Genomic DNA, 14,470 nt, shown 5'->3' with positions numbered 1-14,470 from the left:
GACAAGGGGCAAGGTTGTAGTCACTTCTTGGTCACAGCCAGCTACCCAGAGGGACTGAGTAGTTGAACCTGTGGGCACATTGTTCCATCTCCTACTTTGGCAAGTAGTGACTGGGATCTTAAAAGCTTGCAAGCAGCCATCTAGATGCAACGATGGGTCTCTCCTCATCCAGAGCAAAGAAGAATGAAAAAAACCTAAGATTCATGGAAACAATTAGTCCTAGCAACTGGTACACCATGCAATCCACAGCCTATATGACTATGAGAGCAGAACTAGATGGTGCCTGGCTACCACTGTCAACAACTCAGAGGGGGATCTATGTAGGAGATCCTGGATAGAGAGGGAGAACAATGTGCAACAAAACTCAAAATCGTTTGGGAAATAAAAAAGGGAGGGGGGACCAGGTTTGTTGGTCTGATATAGCCTGGTGGAACCACTGAGACTATGGCCCCTAACTGCCCCTCAGGTCTGGAATTAAACCCACACCTGTGGCTTCCAACCAAACAAAAGACAGGCATAGGTGTTGAACATTAACCTGAGGTAAATGGAGAGAACAATCATGGGAGAAGGGCTGCTTATTCACAGGGAGACAGCTCAGGGGGCAGGAATGCATGGAGGAATGGACATGGGGAAGAGGTAATTATCAGGAGGAAGTGGGAGGGGAGCTATTGCATTGTGGTAAATTGTACTCAATGTCATGAAACAAAGTGTATGTGAACTGCTGTATGGAAAGTGCATTTGCTCTGTAAATTTTCACCCAAATCACAATTAAGAAAAAAAATGTGATGGAGAAGAAAAATGATCAGAATTCATCCTGCTGGGGTTTAGTAGCTGAATGGACCTGGGTTTAAGGGAAAAGACCTAGGCAAGGATAACTCCCAGATTTCCTCTTGACTTGAGTGACTGGGTGAATTGTGATGCCAGCAAACAAGACAAGAATACAGAAATAAAAACAAGTTTTAACTGGGAAAAAAAAAAAAAAAAGAAGAAGAAGAATATCTGCATTTAGTTGGATCACATTTTTTTGGAATGGCCACCACTCATCTGTCAGTTTGTAGCACTATGGAGGCTTTTGTGTTGCTATTATGCTGGATGCTATGCCATCGGTATTTCAAATACCAGCAGGGTGACCTATTGGGGACAGGTTTCAGTGGAGTTTCCAGACTAAGGCAGACTAGTTGGAAGGACATGGCAGTCCATTTAAAAAACAATTGGCCACTGAAAACCTTTATGAATAGCAGCAGTGTCTGACACTGTCTGACACTATATATTGTGTATATTATATAGTATAATATAATATATATTCCCTCCTTTGCTCTTTCTGTTCCATACACAAACCATCACTTTTGGTTATGTTTACTGACCTGGGAAATGTATGTATGTTCTTCATCACAAAGATTAAAAGCTTAAAACAAATATGGTTGTCTTAACTCTCTACTGTAAATCAGTTGGAGCAGCTGGTTAAGAATAAATTCCCTATCACCATCTTAACCACTGGCACCATGAATGACTTTACTCCAAATTTAAAATATGGTAATGAAAAAGAGCTCTTTAAATTTACAAAAAAAAAAAAAAAAGTTGCCATCAAGTCAATTCTGATACATAGCAGCCTACAGGGTAGAGTAGAACTGCCCCATTGAGTTTCCAAGTCTGTAAATCTTTACAGAAACAGACTGCCTCATATTTCTCCCATGTTGTGGCTGGTGGGTTCAAACCACCAATCTTCTGGTTAGCAGCCAAATGCTTAAACCACTATACCACTAGAGTTCCTTTTAAATACAGCACACACCAATTCCTTCTTTTCATTCCTAAGCACTCTGAAAATATTTTTAGCATTGTTGTTGTTGTTAGTTGTTGTTGTTATGTGCCGTTGAGTCAGACCTGACTCACAGCGATCCCTCCTTGGGTTTCTGAGGCATTATCAGTACAGAAGTAGATTGCCCAACCTTCCTTCTGAGATTTTTAGCATATATATTAAATGTTAGCAACACTTAGAAAAGCAAGTGATTGCTTTCTCTCACTGTTCTCTACTCTTTCTTAGCCCTATGGTTTGGGAAGATTTACTCCCATCCATTTCTCCCAAGCATAAATGACCAAGCTTCAGATCAATTTCTCTCCCCCTATGGGAAACATTGAGGCAAGTTGTGCTGATCTCATCTGCTTCCCATTTGGCTGCACTAAGGATTCAACAGCTGCCTCAGCAAGAAGAAGGTCTTCTGTCCTAAGGACCTGAGAATCCAGGGTCTTCTCAAAAAGGAAGGCATGGTAGAGAAAGATTAGCCTCCTCCTTCACTCTTTAGAGCAGTGATTTCAATTTGGAGCAATTTTGCCCCCCAGCACACATGTGGCAATACTGGAAGACATTTTTGGTTGTCACAACTGGGGTAGGGAAGGCTATGACTAGCATCTGGCATCTAGTGGGTAAAGGCTAAGGATGCTATGAAACATCCTAGAGTGCACCAGACAGACCCCCAACAAAGAATGACCCATCCCAGAAGGTCACTACTGCCTTAGAGTGGTGAGCTTTTCTCTTGGTGCACATAAAGAGGGACAGGAGAGAGAGGCAGTACAGTCTGGGGTGGTCTTTGTGAGTCCCAGCAGCAGCTGACCCAGAAGAAACACACTTTTAACAGCTATAGCAGTACTTACAATACAAGAACATTTCGTGCATTTGTTTCCTTCTGGCTTAAATTCATCCCCTTCTTGGTATTGCACACCCTCAAATACACAGCCTGGAAAGCAAAGAAGAGTTTAGAATTAGGGCAGTGCCCTTCTTTCAGGTAGACTTAATTCTTCTATCCACTGTTCATCCATCTCTCACTCCCCACCTCCACCTCCTTTTGGGTGCAGTGTCCTCTTTTAAGCAATGGATGAGATTGCTTCCTAGTAAAAATAGAGTGCAAAATAGCAACATGGGATCAGAAACCCCAAAGACGTTGGACAAACAAGATGATGGAAGCTGGTTCAGCTTAAGGGTTAGCAGTGCACCTGGCGAGCCATGAAGTACATCTGTAGAGCTGCAGCATGATCATCCCGACCACTGCCCAGAGAGTCCAACCCAAGAGCGGTCAGAGAGGCAAACATAAGACCCAGCAAGAGAAGTAAATGATAAGCTGAATAGCAAATAAAATGAAGAGCTACCACTTGCTGAGTACCCAGGAGTTGCTTGGCCTCCATCAGGCATTTTGTACCCTTGGACTCACTCAACCTTCTTCACTGTGATCTTACAAAGGAGGGATTCTTACCACTGTTTCCATAAAACCACACACACACACACAAATCCACTTCCACTGAGTTGATTCCAACTCCTAGTGACCCTATAGGCTAGAGTAGAACTGCCGCAGGTGGTCTCCAAAGCTGTAAATCTTTACAGAAGCAGACTGCCTCATCTTTCTCCCCCAGAGCAGCTGGTGGGTTTGAACCACTGATCTTTTGTTTAGCAGCCCAATGCTTTAACCACAGTGTTACTGTTGCCACAGATAGGAAAATGTGGCACAGAGAGATGAAATCATTCACCCAAGCTGGTAGGTGGCAGAGCTGAAATTCAAACTTGGTTCTCACCCAGCAGCTATACTACGGAGAGGGCCAGACACAAAAGCAAGAAGGAACAGAGTCAGAGCTGGATGCTCTACACAGGTTTTCAGTCTGACCCTAAGTGCTGTAAAAGGTTCTGTGGCCCCCACTAAGTTTGAACAATAATAGAACCTAAAGGTGTCATCTCTTCAGAAGGATAACTCAGGACACTGTTGTATTCTGAAGAGCTCTCACAAGCACCTGAAGCATATGAGGACTATCAGATAATGGCAAAGCTGCTTTACTCAGGACTATCCTCATAAACACCTTTGCCAGGACAGCTGAAGTCACTCTTCACATAGCAGACAATGCTGGAAGTTGTGTCACTAATGGGCAAGACTCAGGAGGCTCTTGCAAAGAGTAACTTTTCAAGGCCTGCTGACTGAAGTTGTCAAAATAGCTACCAAACTTTCAAAGTAGCTGGCTCCTGACAAGGGGAACAAGCATTACTCCTACATGATTGGGCCTTGGGACCTCTCATCTTCAAGCTAAATATAGAGGCCTTGCTTCAACTGAAAGAATAAATGCTACTCAGTCTTAAGTGAAGCTCTGGTTTAAAAATGGTCCTCCTTCAAAGGACACTTCCAACAAAGTACTTTCTATTCTTCCATATATATTTCCACAATTGATTCATCATACAGATTGCCAGAGAGATCCCCACTAATGATCTACACTTCACAGTGTAAATAAAGGTATTTTAAGTAAAAATTCTATGCAAACTCTCCCCATCACAACCCACCATCCTTGAGCAAAGGGTCAGATGGAAATGAAGGAGCAAACAACCAAGAATGCTCTGAAATCTGTTTCAAGAAGAAACTGACCACAGATGGTACATGTTTGTCATTATGTGGAATTCCATTCCAATCTCAATGACAGATGCCAGTCCTTAGGAATCACCATGCAGAATACCCCAAGGCCCATTGACTGTCCCTATCTAGTCTTTCCTGAAGCCTCTCTCCCTAGAAAAAAGATAATATATTCTGGATTGGCTCCATCACAGTCCTCTGATTTCTACCACAAACGTTGTCCTTTGGAACTAAGGAAAGGGAGCAAAGTTGATTCTTGAGTCTTGATAACTAAGAGTACAGAGACTGCACAGGGTTGCCCATATGTTGGGGAAAGGGCTTAGTGTGTGGCACTGGCATGCCAGTTTTTAAGGTATTGTGTTGGGGAGTAAGAAGGGGTAGTGCAGTAAGGTGAAGAGGAAAAAAAAGGGGGCCTTGACTCCAAACTCAGCTTTGGCCCTTATTCACTGATGGACCTCAAACAGCCATGTAATCTGTCTGTGCCTTGTTTCTTTCTATGTGAACTGTGCACAAGCCCCCACTAGATGGTTGTGAGGAGTGAGCCCTGCAATGTGCAATTGTGGAGCCCAGCCCTTTCTTCCTGGGACCTCAACAAAAAAAATAGAGTGAAAGAGGCAAGTACTTCAATATGATAGCATCATTGCTAAAACAAATTCACTCTGCTTTCTGTGTACCCATGGTTTCACAGCCTAAAATTATGGCCATCTCCTAAGCACAGAGGACTGGTATAAACACTCAGAGGAAGTGTGAATCCAGGGCTCTGTTTGTTATTTCTGTTCCTTTAGGGGTCTTGCAGTTGTAAGCAAGGGGCTCTGAGTTGATTCTGTATCAACAGAGTAACAGTCTACAGAGGCAACAGAATTCTTATTTAAGATCTACCATAGTTTTTAAAGGAGCGCTGGTGGCGTAGTGCCTAAGGAATTTGACTGCTAATCAGAAGGTTGGTGGTTCAAACCCACTAGCCACTCCTCAGAAGGAAGGTTGGGCAATCTACTTCTGTAGTCATACCACCTCAGAAACCCAAGGAGAAGTCACTATAAGTTGGATCTGACTTGACAGCAGTGAGTTTGGATTTTTGATTTATAGTTTTTAAATCTCTATAGCACATGAAATTTGCATATTTATTAATCTCAAGCTTTGTTTCATGCAGGAATTATCTGCAACTCTGGGAAATACAGAGGCCTGGGTCCCACCCTCAAAGATTCTGATTTAATTGGTCTGGGGTGCAGCCTGGCATCCAGATTTTATTTTTAAGCTTCCCAAGTGATTTTAATAGGTAGACAAGAGAACTACTGATCTAACTTAATAAAGATCCTTTTATGGATTTAAGAGTCTCTGGGTCATACAAAAGGAGCTCTGGTGGCACAGTGGTTAAAGAATTTGGCTTCTAACTAAAAGGTCAGTGGTTTGAACCCACCAGCTGCTCTGCAAGAAAAAGATGAAACAATCTGTTTCCATAAACATTTGCAGCCTTGGAAACCCTGTGGGGGCAGTTCTATTCTGTCTTATATGGTTGCTATGAGTTAGAACCAATTCAATAGCAGTGGGTTTGGTTTTTGGTTTGGGTGGGATAAGAAATTAAAATGCTTGACTGCTAACTGAAAGGTTGGAGGTTTGAGTCAACCCAGAGGCACCTCAGATGAAAGGTCTGGTGATCTAGTTCTGAAAAATCATCCATTGAAAACCCTATGGAGCATGGTTCTGCTGTGACATACATAGGGTCTCCATGAGTCAGAATTGAATAGACTAAAATAATAAACTAAATATATAAACTAAAAATTAGTTTATCAGTAGGCATTTAAGGTTATGGTTACATGAAACAAAGCATCCATATTTAGTGGGAAAACATAATTAGTGGGAATAAATTAGCCAAGTAAACTAGGTAGATAGATGCAAAATAATTGGATTATTGAAAGAATAATTTTACCTCAACAAAATTTCTATCTTCACGTAAACTCATCCAATAATACGAGATTCACATAAACTCCAGGGTGTAAAGGAAGTGAATGTATAAAGACTTCCCAGAAACCCAGAAAAACCTAATGACAAGTGTCCTTATTGGCACTCAGGATGATAACAGACTGCATTTGTAAAAAGGACGTTGGTCTATAATACACTCCAAAATAGAGAGGGAGGTAGGTATCTGAGGATGGAGCAGCTCAGAGCAGTGTGGTGCCTGAGCCATTTCACAGGATGATTCACAGAACAGAAGGCCCTTTGGAGATTAACCTCAAAAGCAAAGAGTAGTCATTGTCAGTATCACCACTGGTGAGAAAAAGCACTCAGAGTAAAACCAAAAACGCATAACATCTGTCTGAGACTATCAGCCAGTGCTTAAGGGATCAGAAGGAATCTTTCACCTCAAAATCCCCAGGCTTGTACCTAAGGGCAAGAAAAGATGCAGGAGGCCTTTGTAATCTTGTTCAGCAAAGTAAGCGGAAGGTCTCCAGCCACTCAAAAGGAAAGATTCCTTTGCTGTCAGCTAGCAGGCCCTCTAGAAAGCACTGTGTGTCCAGCTTGTTGCTCCACACAGAAAACTGAGGCCAGCAAAACTCTGTTCAATTCACTCAGGGACACCACTCTTGGTTTTCAGAAAACATCTGGTCACCTCATCACCAAGGCGAACTCTTGCCAAGGTATTGCAACATAAAGCAGTAAAAAGACATTTCTGGAAGCAAGAGAAAGCCACAGCCTTTCCTTCCAAAATAAGCGTTACCTGTGGCCCTGTGGAGTGGAAAGTGGGCCTCTGGAACCTACAGAATCCCCATGCCAAGACCTACAGCACATTACACTCATACTGGGCACACCAAGAAGGCTGACAGGACATGTCTATGCAAAGGACTTTGCACTTCAACGCATTTAGGTACAGGACACAAAGTGAAGAAAATTCCAGTGGGGTAGGAGGAATCATGCATTCTTAAGAGAACTCTGAGATTTCAACAGAATCATCCTGAACCAGGGAACCTCCTAGTCTTTTCCTTGCCAAGAATGTTACCTGGACATGTAGGGCAGCAGGTTCCCAGATGCTTGGAAGGGTTTTTACAATGAACAACACATCGCACCTCAGACTCTGTGACAACGCCTTCCTGAAAAACAGAACGCCACAAGTAGTCAGTCCAGAGTTCCTGCTGAAGGAGTTACTCACTTTTGGAGGGTAACCAACCTTGAAGAAGAGCCTTAACACAAAAAGTGAAAAGGTATGGAGTGCTCATGTCCAGAGATACATGGCACAAATGAGGCAAAATAGCACCCCATCTCACCTTAATTATGTTTTTGAATTCAGAGTGCAAATCTTGTCACTGTCTTTGATCTTTCTCCTGTTCTTACTCTTTCTCTTTGACACCCATTTCTTTCTTTTAAATCTAGTGTTTAAGACTTTCTTTTTTTTATTTTTATTTGCTTAAGTTTTTATTGTGATTTGGGTGCATATTTATAAAGCAGATTTGTTTTAGTCTCAATAGGAGCTCTGGTAGCATAGTGGCTAAGGCACTTGACTGCTCACCAGAAGGCTGGCGGTTCAAACCCACCAGCCACTCCTCGGAAGGAAGGTTGGGCAATCCTACTTCCGTAGTGATACTGCCTCGGAAACCCAAGGAGGGGTCGCTATGAGTCGGGGCCGACTCGACGGCAAATAACAACAACAACAACAACAGTTCATGCACATTTGGTTTCACGGCCTGGATTACAATCCCCAACCATAAAAAGCTCCTCCCTTCTCCTCCCTGTGACTACCGTTCCTTGTGCCCTTCTTATCTATGCAGTTCTGTCTGTCCAGCTTTCCCTCTATGCAAACACTGCCCTTCTGATGTCTCATGGTTGATTGATCTAGGGGGTGCATCTCCCTAGGGTAGGTAGGTGCATCTCCCTGGGGCAGGTGTTCTACTTGTAGGTCTTTCTCCTGTTGAGCTGAGACCTAATCCACAAAAGTGAGTCCATTTCCAAGCCCAATGGGTAACCTGGCCATGGTCTCAGGGGTTCCACCAGTCTCTATCTTACCAGTAATTCTGGTCTTTTTGTGTTTTTGAATTTTGTTCCACATTTTTCCTCCCACTCCATGCAGGATCTCCAATTTTGATCCCTTTCTAAATGGTTGGCATTGGTAGCCAAGCAAAGTCCTTCTTGCTATTAGAGTCAGTACTTGACAGAATTTAGCTGTTCATCTACATTTTTTTTTATATATATATTTCAAATATTACTGTATTTCTATAATTCTTATTACACGTCCAGCCATTAATTATGGAGCACAAAATACAATGCATAGTACACCAGGCTGGCATCTCAAAGCCCTATCTTTACCATCCTTCTAGCAATAATAGACCAGTTCTGCACCCTTGGAAATTTCACCCCACCACAGAGTGCCTGGCACATAATAACATTTGCTTAATTGAATTGGGTCTCATTTTCCTCAACTGTCAAATGAAGACTTTAGGTCTGAAGAATGAAATCAAGGGAGTCATTTGCAAACTGATCCCAGGACTCTAATTAATCATTTTAATGTCTATGAACATAAATTTTAAATTAGTTTTCATAGCTAGCCTTTGAACAATTTTCTCTATATTCTCTACCGAGTTTTTGAATGGATTTGTGTTTTTGTTTGTTTGTTTAATTTTGTTTCAAGGGTAGAAGGTAGCACAGGCTGAAAAAAAAAAGTAACAAATATTTTGGCAATTAGGTAATTTTCCTTACTGTCTGCTATCACGTGGTCTCAAATCAACAAGAAGGCTTATATTCTAAACATTTTCTTAACTATAAGGCCTGAGACTTCTACTACCAGGGTTTAATTATGGTCTGTATCAAGTTTGGAAAGAAAAAACAACTCTCAAAATATCAGCAATATACAACATCAACAAAGAACCCATGCTTTAGTTATATATAATCATAGTTATATATAACTATATTATGTATATGTTATATATATATATATATATATATATAACTATATCATGTCTTTAGTTATATATAACTAAAGCAATGCAAAAAGCTTTGGCCCAATCCTTCCTTGAGGATCTGCAATCTATCTTGAGGATTCAGGTTAGTTCCCAGCATGAATTCCTTATCTATTGTCTTCAGATTTTCCTCTTCCAATAAGAAGCTAAAAGTGAGAAAATAAATAAATGTTTCACCAATTTAGGAAAGGCATCGAAACTCCTGTGGCAGGAGACTGTAAGTAAAAAGACAGACTTCAACTCAAATGGAAATAGACCAAACCATGGGATCAGCTGGTATTTACCTGGCACCTAGTTATACCTAATATATGCAGGCACTCTATTAGAAGCATATTTAATGACTGTGTCACTTTTTGCTTATAGCTACCCTACTATTATACTACTACTACCACTTAACATAGGTAGTTGTTGTTGAGTTTACTCCAGCTCATGGCTACCTGTGCACAATGGAATGAAACATTGTCTTGTCCTGTGTCATCCTCTTGATCACCAGCATGTTTGAGTCCATTGTTGTGGCTGCTAGGCCAACCGCTCATCAAGGTGCTCCTTGCCCTGATAAGCTTTCTATTTCACCAAATACAATGTCTTCTTCTAGCAATTATTCCCTCCTGATGATGTGTCCAAAGCAAGCAAGTAAATGTTCTATTTTTTAATCCATAGCTTTTCATTGCCTATATCTCAGGGAGATTGCCAGGCCTTTCTTCCTAGTCTGTCTTTGTCTAAAACCTCCACTGAATTCTGTCTACTGTGGGTGACACTGCTGGTAGTTAAAATATCACTGGCATCACTTCCAGCATCATAGTAACATGTATGCTACCACAGTATGACAAACTGACAGATAGTGGATTCCCATGTTATTGGGGATAAAAGGGAGGCTCAGAGGGGTTAAGCTACAAGGTAAATGAATGACAGAGCCCACATTTCACCTACTACACAACACCGTTTTCCCTGTTACTGATTTTGTGTCCAGAAAAGAAAGGAGCTTGGAGAAAGAGGTTGCAATTGTGTCATTCTGTACAGGGGCCTCTTCGATGGAAATTTCTCTGAAAGGTACCATTTGTTTCCTGTATTTTTAGACAAAGCCCTGCTCCCTAAAGGATGAGCATAGCCGGAGGAAAAAGGTGTCAAGTGAACAAAAGGGCAGTTTTTTGTAATTATCTTAACAGAGACTTGCTTTTATTGTTATTGAATGGAATGATATTGTTATTCAAGCTAGCAAGGCTAAGGCAAAGTGGTCTAAAAAAGGGAAGAGAAAAAAAAAAAGACAGAGTTCATCTTCAGTAGGTAACACCTGCTTTCTGTGTCCCAATCTGAAGTTCTGTATTTCCTGACTTCTGGAACTGCTAGACTTTTATATTTCTTCAGATAGTAATTCAGTATTCCTTCATCATTAACCCTGGGCCCTGCAGCATGGCTAGTGATCAGAAATTACAGTGTTTACAAGGGACAACAGCTTAATGTATCATTTTGTCAACAAAATATTCTCTCTTAGATGATCATATCCATTTACTTTAAACAAAGACTTCATATAAAGGTAGCAAAATTCATTCCTGATCCATACAACTTGAGGGTCTTCCAGACCTCTGACTGTTGCATAAAAATGCTATACTATACTCCAAGGGGCATGAAGTTGTCTTGTTTAAAAGACACTAACTATGGGTTTCAGAGCATCCCTATTGAAAAGTGTGGCAGTGTACAAATTTTGGAATGAACATGGACTTCAGATGCTATTACAACTCATTTCTCTCATCAGTTGGTTCCATAAGGCTGATTGTATCTATAATCACACCCCCCAGAATAAAAATTTAGCAAATATTTATTGATGCAATGAATCTATTATTTATACTGATTCTTTCTATTGCTTATTTTCTTAAGTAACTTAGTTTTACTATATAAACAAGCTGATGTTTTAACTGAATAAGTAATTTACGGTCTTATGAGTGATAGGCCCACTGTGGGCATATAACATAAACATTTCTACATACAATTCAGATTTCAGTAAACCAAATGTCAATATACTGCAGATAAGATCTGAGTAAAATATCAACTATTTTATTAATCCTTCAACTTCTTTTAAATGTAAATGCGTTGCCTGGGATTATAAAATGAGACTGGGGAAAACTGATTTAACAGCATCTTCTACACAAAGAATTTTTAAATCATGTCAAATTTGATGGGCATTTAAAAAAGAGAGAGAGAGAGAGAGAGAGTACTCTATAGAGATCAGAAAAGGAGTTCCAAAATTTAGGTTCTTCATTTCCCCCCTTTGATTTATCTTGCTGTGTTTAAGACCTGTAGCAATTACAGCCATGTGGAACTCCTGCTCTTTGTACAGTTCATCAAGGATCAGACTCAGCAGACTCCTCGGGAACTAAACTTAGTTCTTAACTTTGTCAGGTTGAAATCATTGAGGTCGCAGTATACTAATTGCTTAGATTTAATACAGCTTACAGATTGGCTCCAGTTCAAAATGCTTGTAAATCAAAGAAGGAAAACATATATCCTCTAACAATGATACCTCTTTTCTGCTAACAGGAATTCGTGTTCTGCTCAAAGTTGACTTCACAGGAAGACATGAATGTTCCCCACGGACATATGCATCTTACTAGAGTTTTCCCAGGCACAATTTAACAATGGTGAACAATCATTCCACTGTGTGTTTCTGGAACCACATCATATATATATATATATATATATATATATGTATATGTATATGTATATATGTATATGTATATATATATGTATGTACATGTCTCATTATAGAGACTATCACAATAAATATATCCAAGGATACAGTTGGTTTTTTTGTTTGTTGTCTATTTTTGTTTTGGTCTTATGTGTTCTGATAGGAACTGCTGAGGAAGACTATGAATTCCATTTTATTGGAGAATAAAACAGTTGGCAATTACCTGACACTGGCGAAGAACACAGGGATCAGGAGGACTCTGCCATTTGAAGGAGCTGTTGTAAGTATTTCCTTCATAGCTGCAACCTAGACAGAAAACATAGAAACAGGAAGAAAGGCAAAGAATAAATCTGGGTTTCCTTTATCACTGGAGAAAAAAAAAAAAAAAGTCATGTTTTCTAAGCCAGGGCTAGCAATCACAGAAGCTACCATGTTCCTTGGCTATTTTCCCCAAAACACAACTAAGCCTTGTAAATATCCAGTTGGCATTCATTTCCACTAATTCTTTATCCACATCTGAGAAGATTAACCTTACTGACTATATTTTCAGATTGAAAACCATAGATTAATGAGCTATCTGGGCCAAAATGCATAACCATGACTATTTGCACCTCATGAATTATGAGAAGTACCAAAGCTAGATATGCCATCATAAAAAAGGGTTTTAAGTAAGACCAAATACACTCAAAATTTCTGAAGAACAAGAGGAAAGTTGAAAATATGGTAGAAAATGAAAGCAGAAAATTAAAATATAGGAATTGATTGCAAAATTCTATACCCATCTAAGACTCTTGACAAGTTACTGTCTTCACAAGATAAAATCTTCTAAGACTTGCCTCCAGAGCTATGATTTCATATTTCACCTTTAGGTAGTGAGTTAGATTAAACAAGTCTGGAACTACCAGTGGATGGATTATCATATGTTAATTTGTTAGTCAAAAGAGAAGTAGTCCTAAATCACTGGCATAAACAGAAACCATTATAATTCATTGCCAAAAACAGAAATCAAAGGCCAGAGGTACTCAAAAAAGAAAACAGGCCAATTATCTTAAGTCACTCTAAAAAGAATCACAGAAAGTACAGTGCAAATATCACAGATAAAGATCTTGATCCCATGGGTTACACCTTCTGGGAAGATGCACCTAAATATGCCTTTGTTGTTGTGTGCCATCAAATCAATTCTGACTCCTAGCAACCCTATATGACAGAGTAGAACTGCCCCAGAGGATGTCCCAGGAGCTCTGGTGGCATAGTGCCTAAGGCACTTGACTGCTAACCAGAAGGCTGGTGGTTCAAATCCACCAGCCACTCCTCGGAAGGAAGATTGGGTAATCTACTTCCGTAGTGATACTGCCTCAGAAACCCAAGGAGGGTTTGCTATGAGTTGAATCCAACTCGATGGCAGTGAGGTGTTTTTTTTTTTTTTTTGTAATCTTTATGAGAGCAGATCATCAGGTTCTTTCTTCCACCGAAAGTTCACTGGTGGGTTTAAACTGCCAACCTTTTGGTTAGCCACTGAGTGCCTAATGATTGTGCGACCAAGGCTCTTTAACTGTGCCTTTATTCATTGTATATTATATCCTTAAGAGCCCCTTAAGCAGGATTTCCCAATTATAATCTGGATTTCTTGGCCCAAAGAATATGGAAGCACTAATACACACATGGGCCAATGCAGAAATAAAAGGGCCTGACCCTCTGTACTTCTGGAGAGCCAATCAGCCTCAAGTCACATCAGTTTTTCTTGTCCAAGATACAGAGAGGGGACTGACCTTCCTCCTTGAGTATGTTTAGATATGGCTGTGGTTACAAAAAAAAAAAAAATCCTACCTACAAGCAGAATGATAGAAGACTTAGGAAAATTTCAATAGATGTTTTCATAAACTTGGAACCATGATGTAAATTCCCAGAGAATTGTGAATGATCAAAAAAAGCTCAGTAATACTATGCCTTCTCGTTCCTACAAATCAAATTACTAAAGCACACAGCTGATTGGAAACATATTAGGAAAATGCTTTCACTATATATTTTTTAATTTCCTTTGCATGAAGTGTCATAGAGATAAAATGTTCAACCATTGGAACCCCTAGCACACTACAGATACTTAGGCCAAAGCAAGAACAAATAGAGTAAATTTCCAACAATGAAAGCCAATATAAAACAATTTAGGCTAGCATAAATCTTACCAAGCAAATGCACTTACAATAGACGTGCCGTGTGCATGTGTGATCCACTAACAGACCCACTCGGGTAATAAATAACTTGTTCTGAGAGATGGAGGCGGGAAATCAGAGAACCAAATCCAATTCATGTTAAGTCCAAGTAAATATGAAACGCCTGCCAAGTCTGCCTGTGGAGTTTCCAAATACGTTATATATTTTCGTCATCTGGATTAAAAAACTGGAGGAAAGGGTGATTTTGTGTTGCAGGGCAAGCAAAGATCTTGCCTTTTTACTTTGGAA

The 14,470-nt window shown here is 40.1% G+C and overlaps 1 protein-coding gene across 1 annotated transcript in view; it reads right to left on the bottom strand.

Moving 5' to 3' along the window:
• Positions 1-14,470, bottom strand: part of BMPER (BMP binding endothelial regulator) — a 437,547-nt gene that overhangs the window by 311,619 nt on the left and 111,458 nt on the right. The window contains exons 4-6 of the mRNA XM_007953989.2: positions 12,235-12,317; positions 7,375-7,465; positions 2,650-2,732 (exon numbers count right to left, since the gene is read on the bottom strand). Coding sequence (XP_007952180.1) covers positions 2,650-2,732; positions 7,375-7,465; positions 12,235-12,317 — 257 coding nt within the window. The remainder of the gene's footprint in view (positions 1-2,649; positions 2,733-7,374; positions 7,466-12,234; positions 12,318-14,470) is intronic.

The sequence above is a fragment of the Orycteropus afer genome, unplaced genomic scaffold, assembly GCF_000298275.1.
Source record: "Orycteropus afer afer isolate SDZICR_OR568_19922 unplaced genomic scaffold, OryAfe1.0 scaffold00422, whole genome shotgun sequence".
Taxonomy (NCBI): domain Eukaryota; kingdom Metazoa; phylum Chordata; class Mammalia; order Tubulidentata; family Orycteropodidae; genus Orycteropus; species Orycteropus afer.
This window is presented reverse-complemented; position numbering and strand designations above follow the sequence as displayed.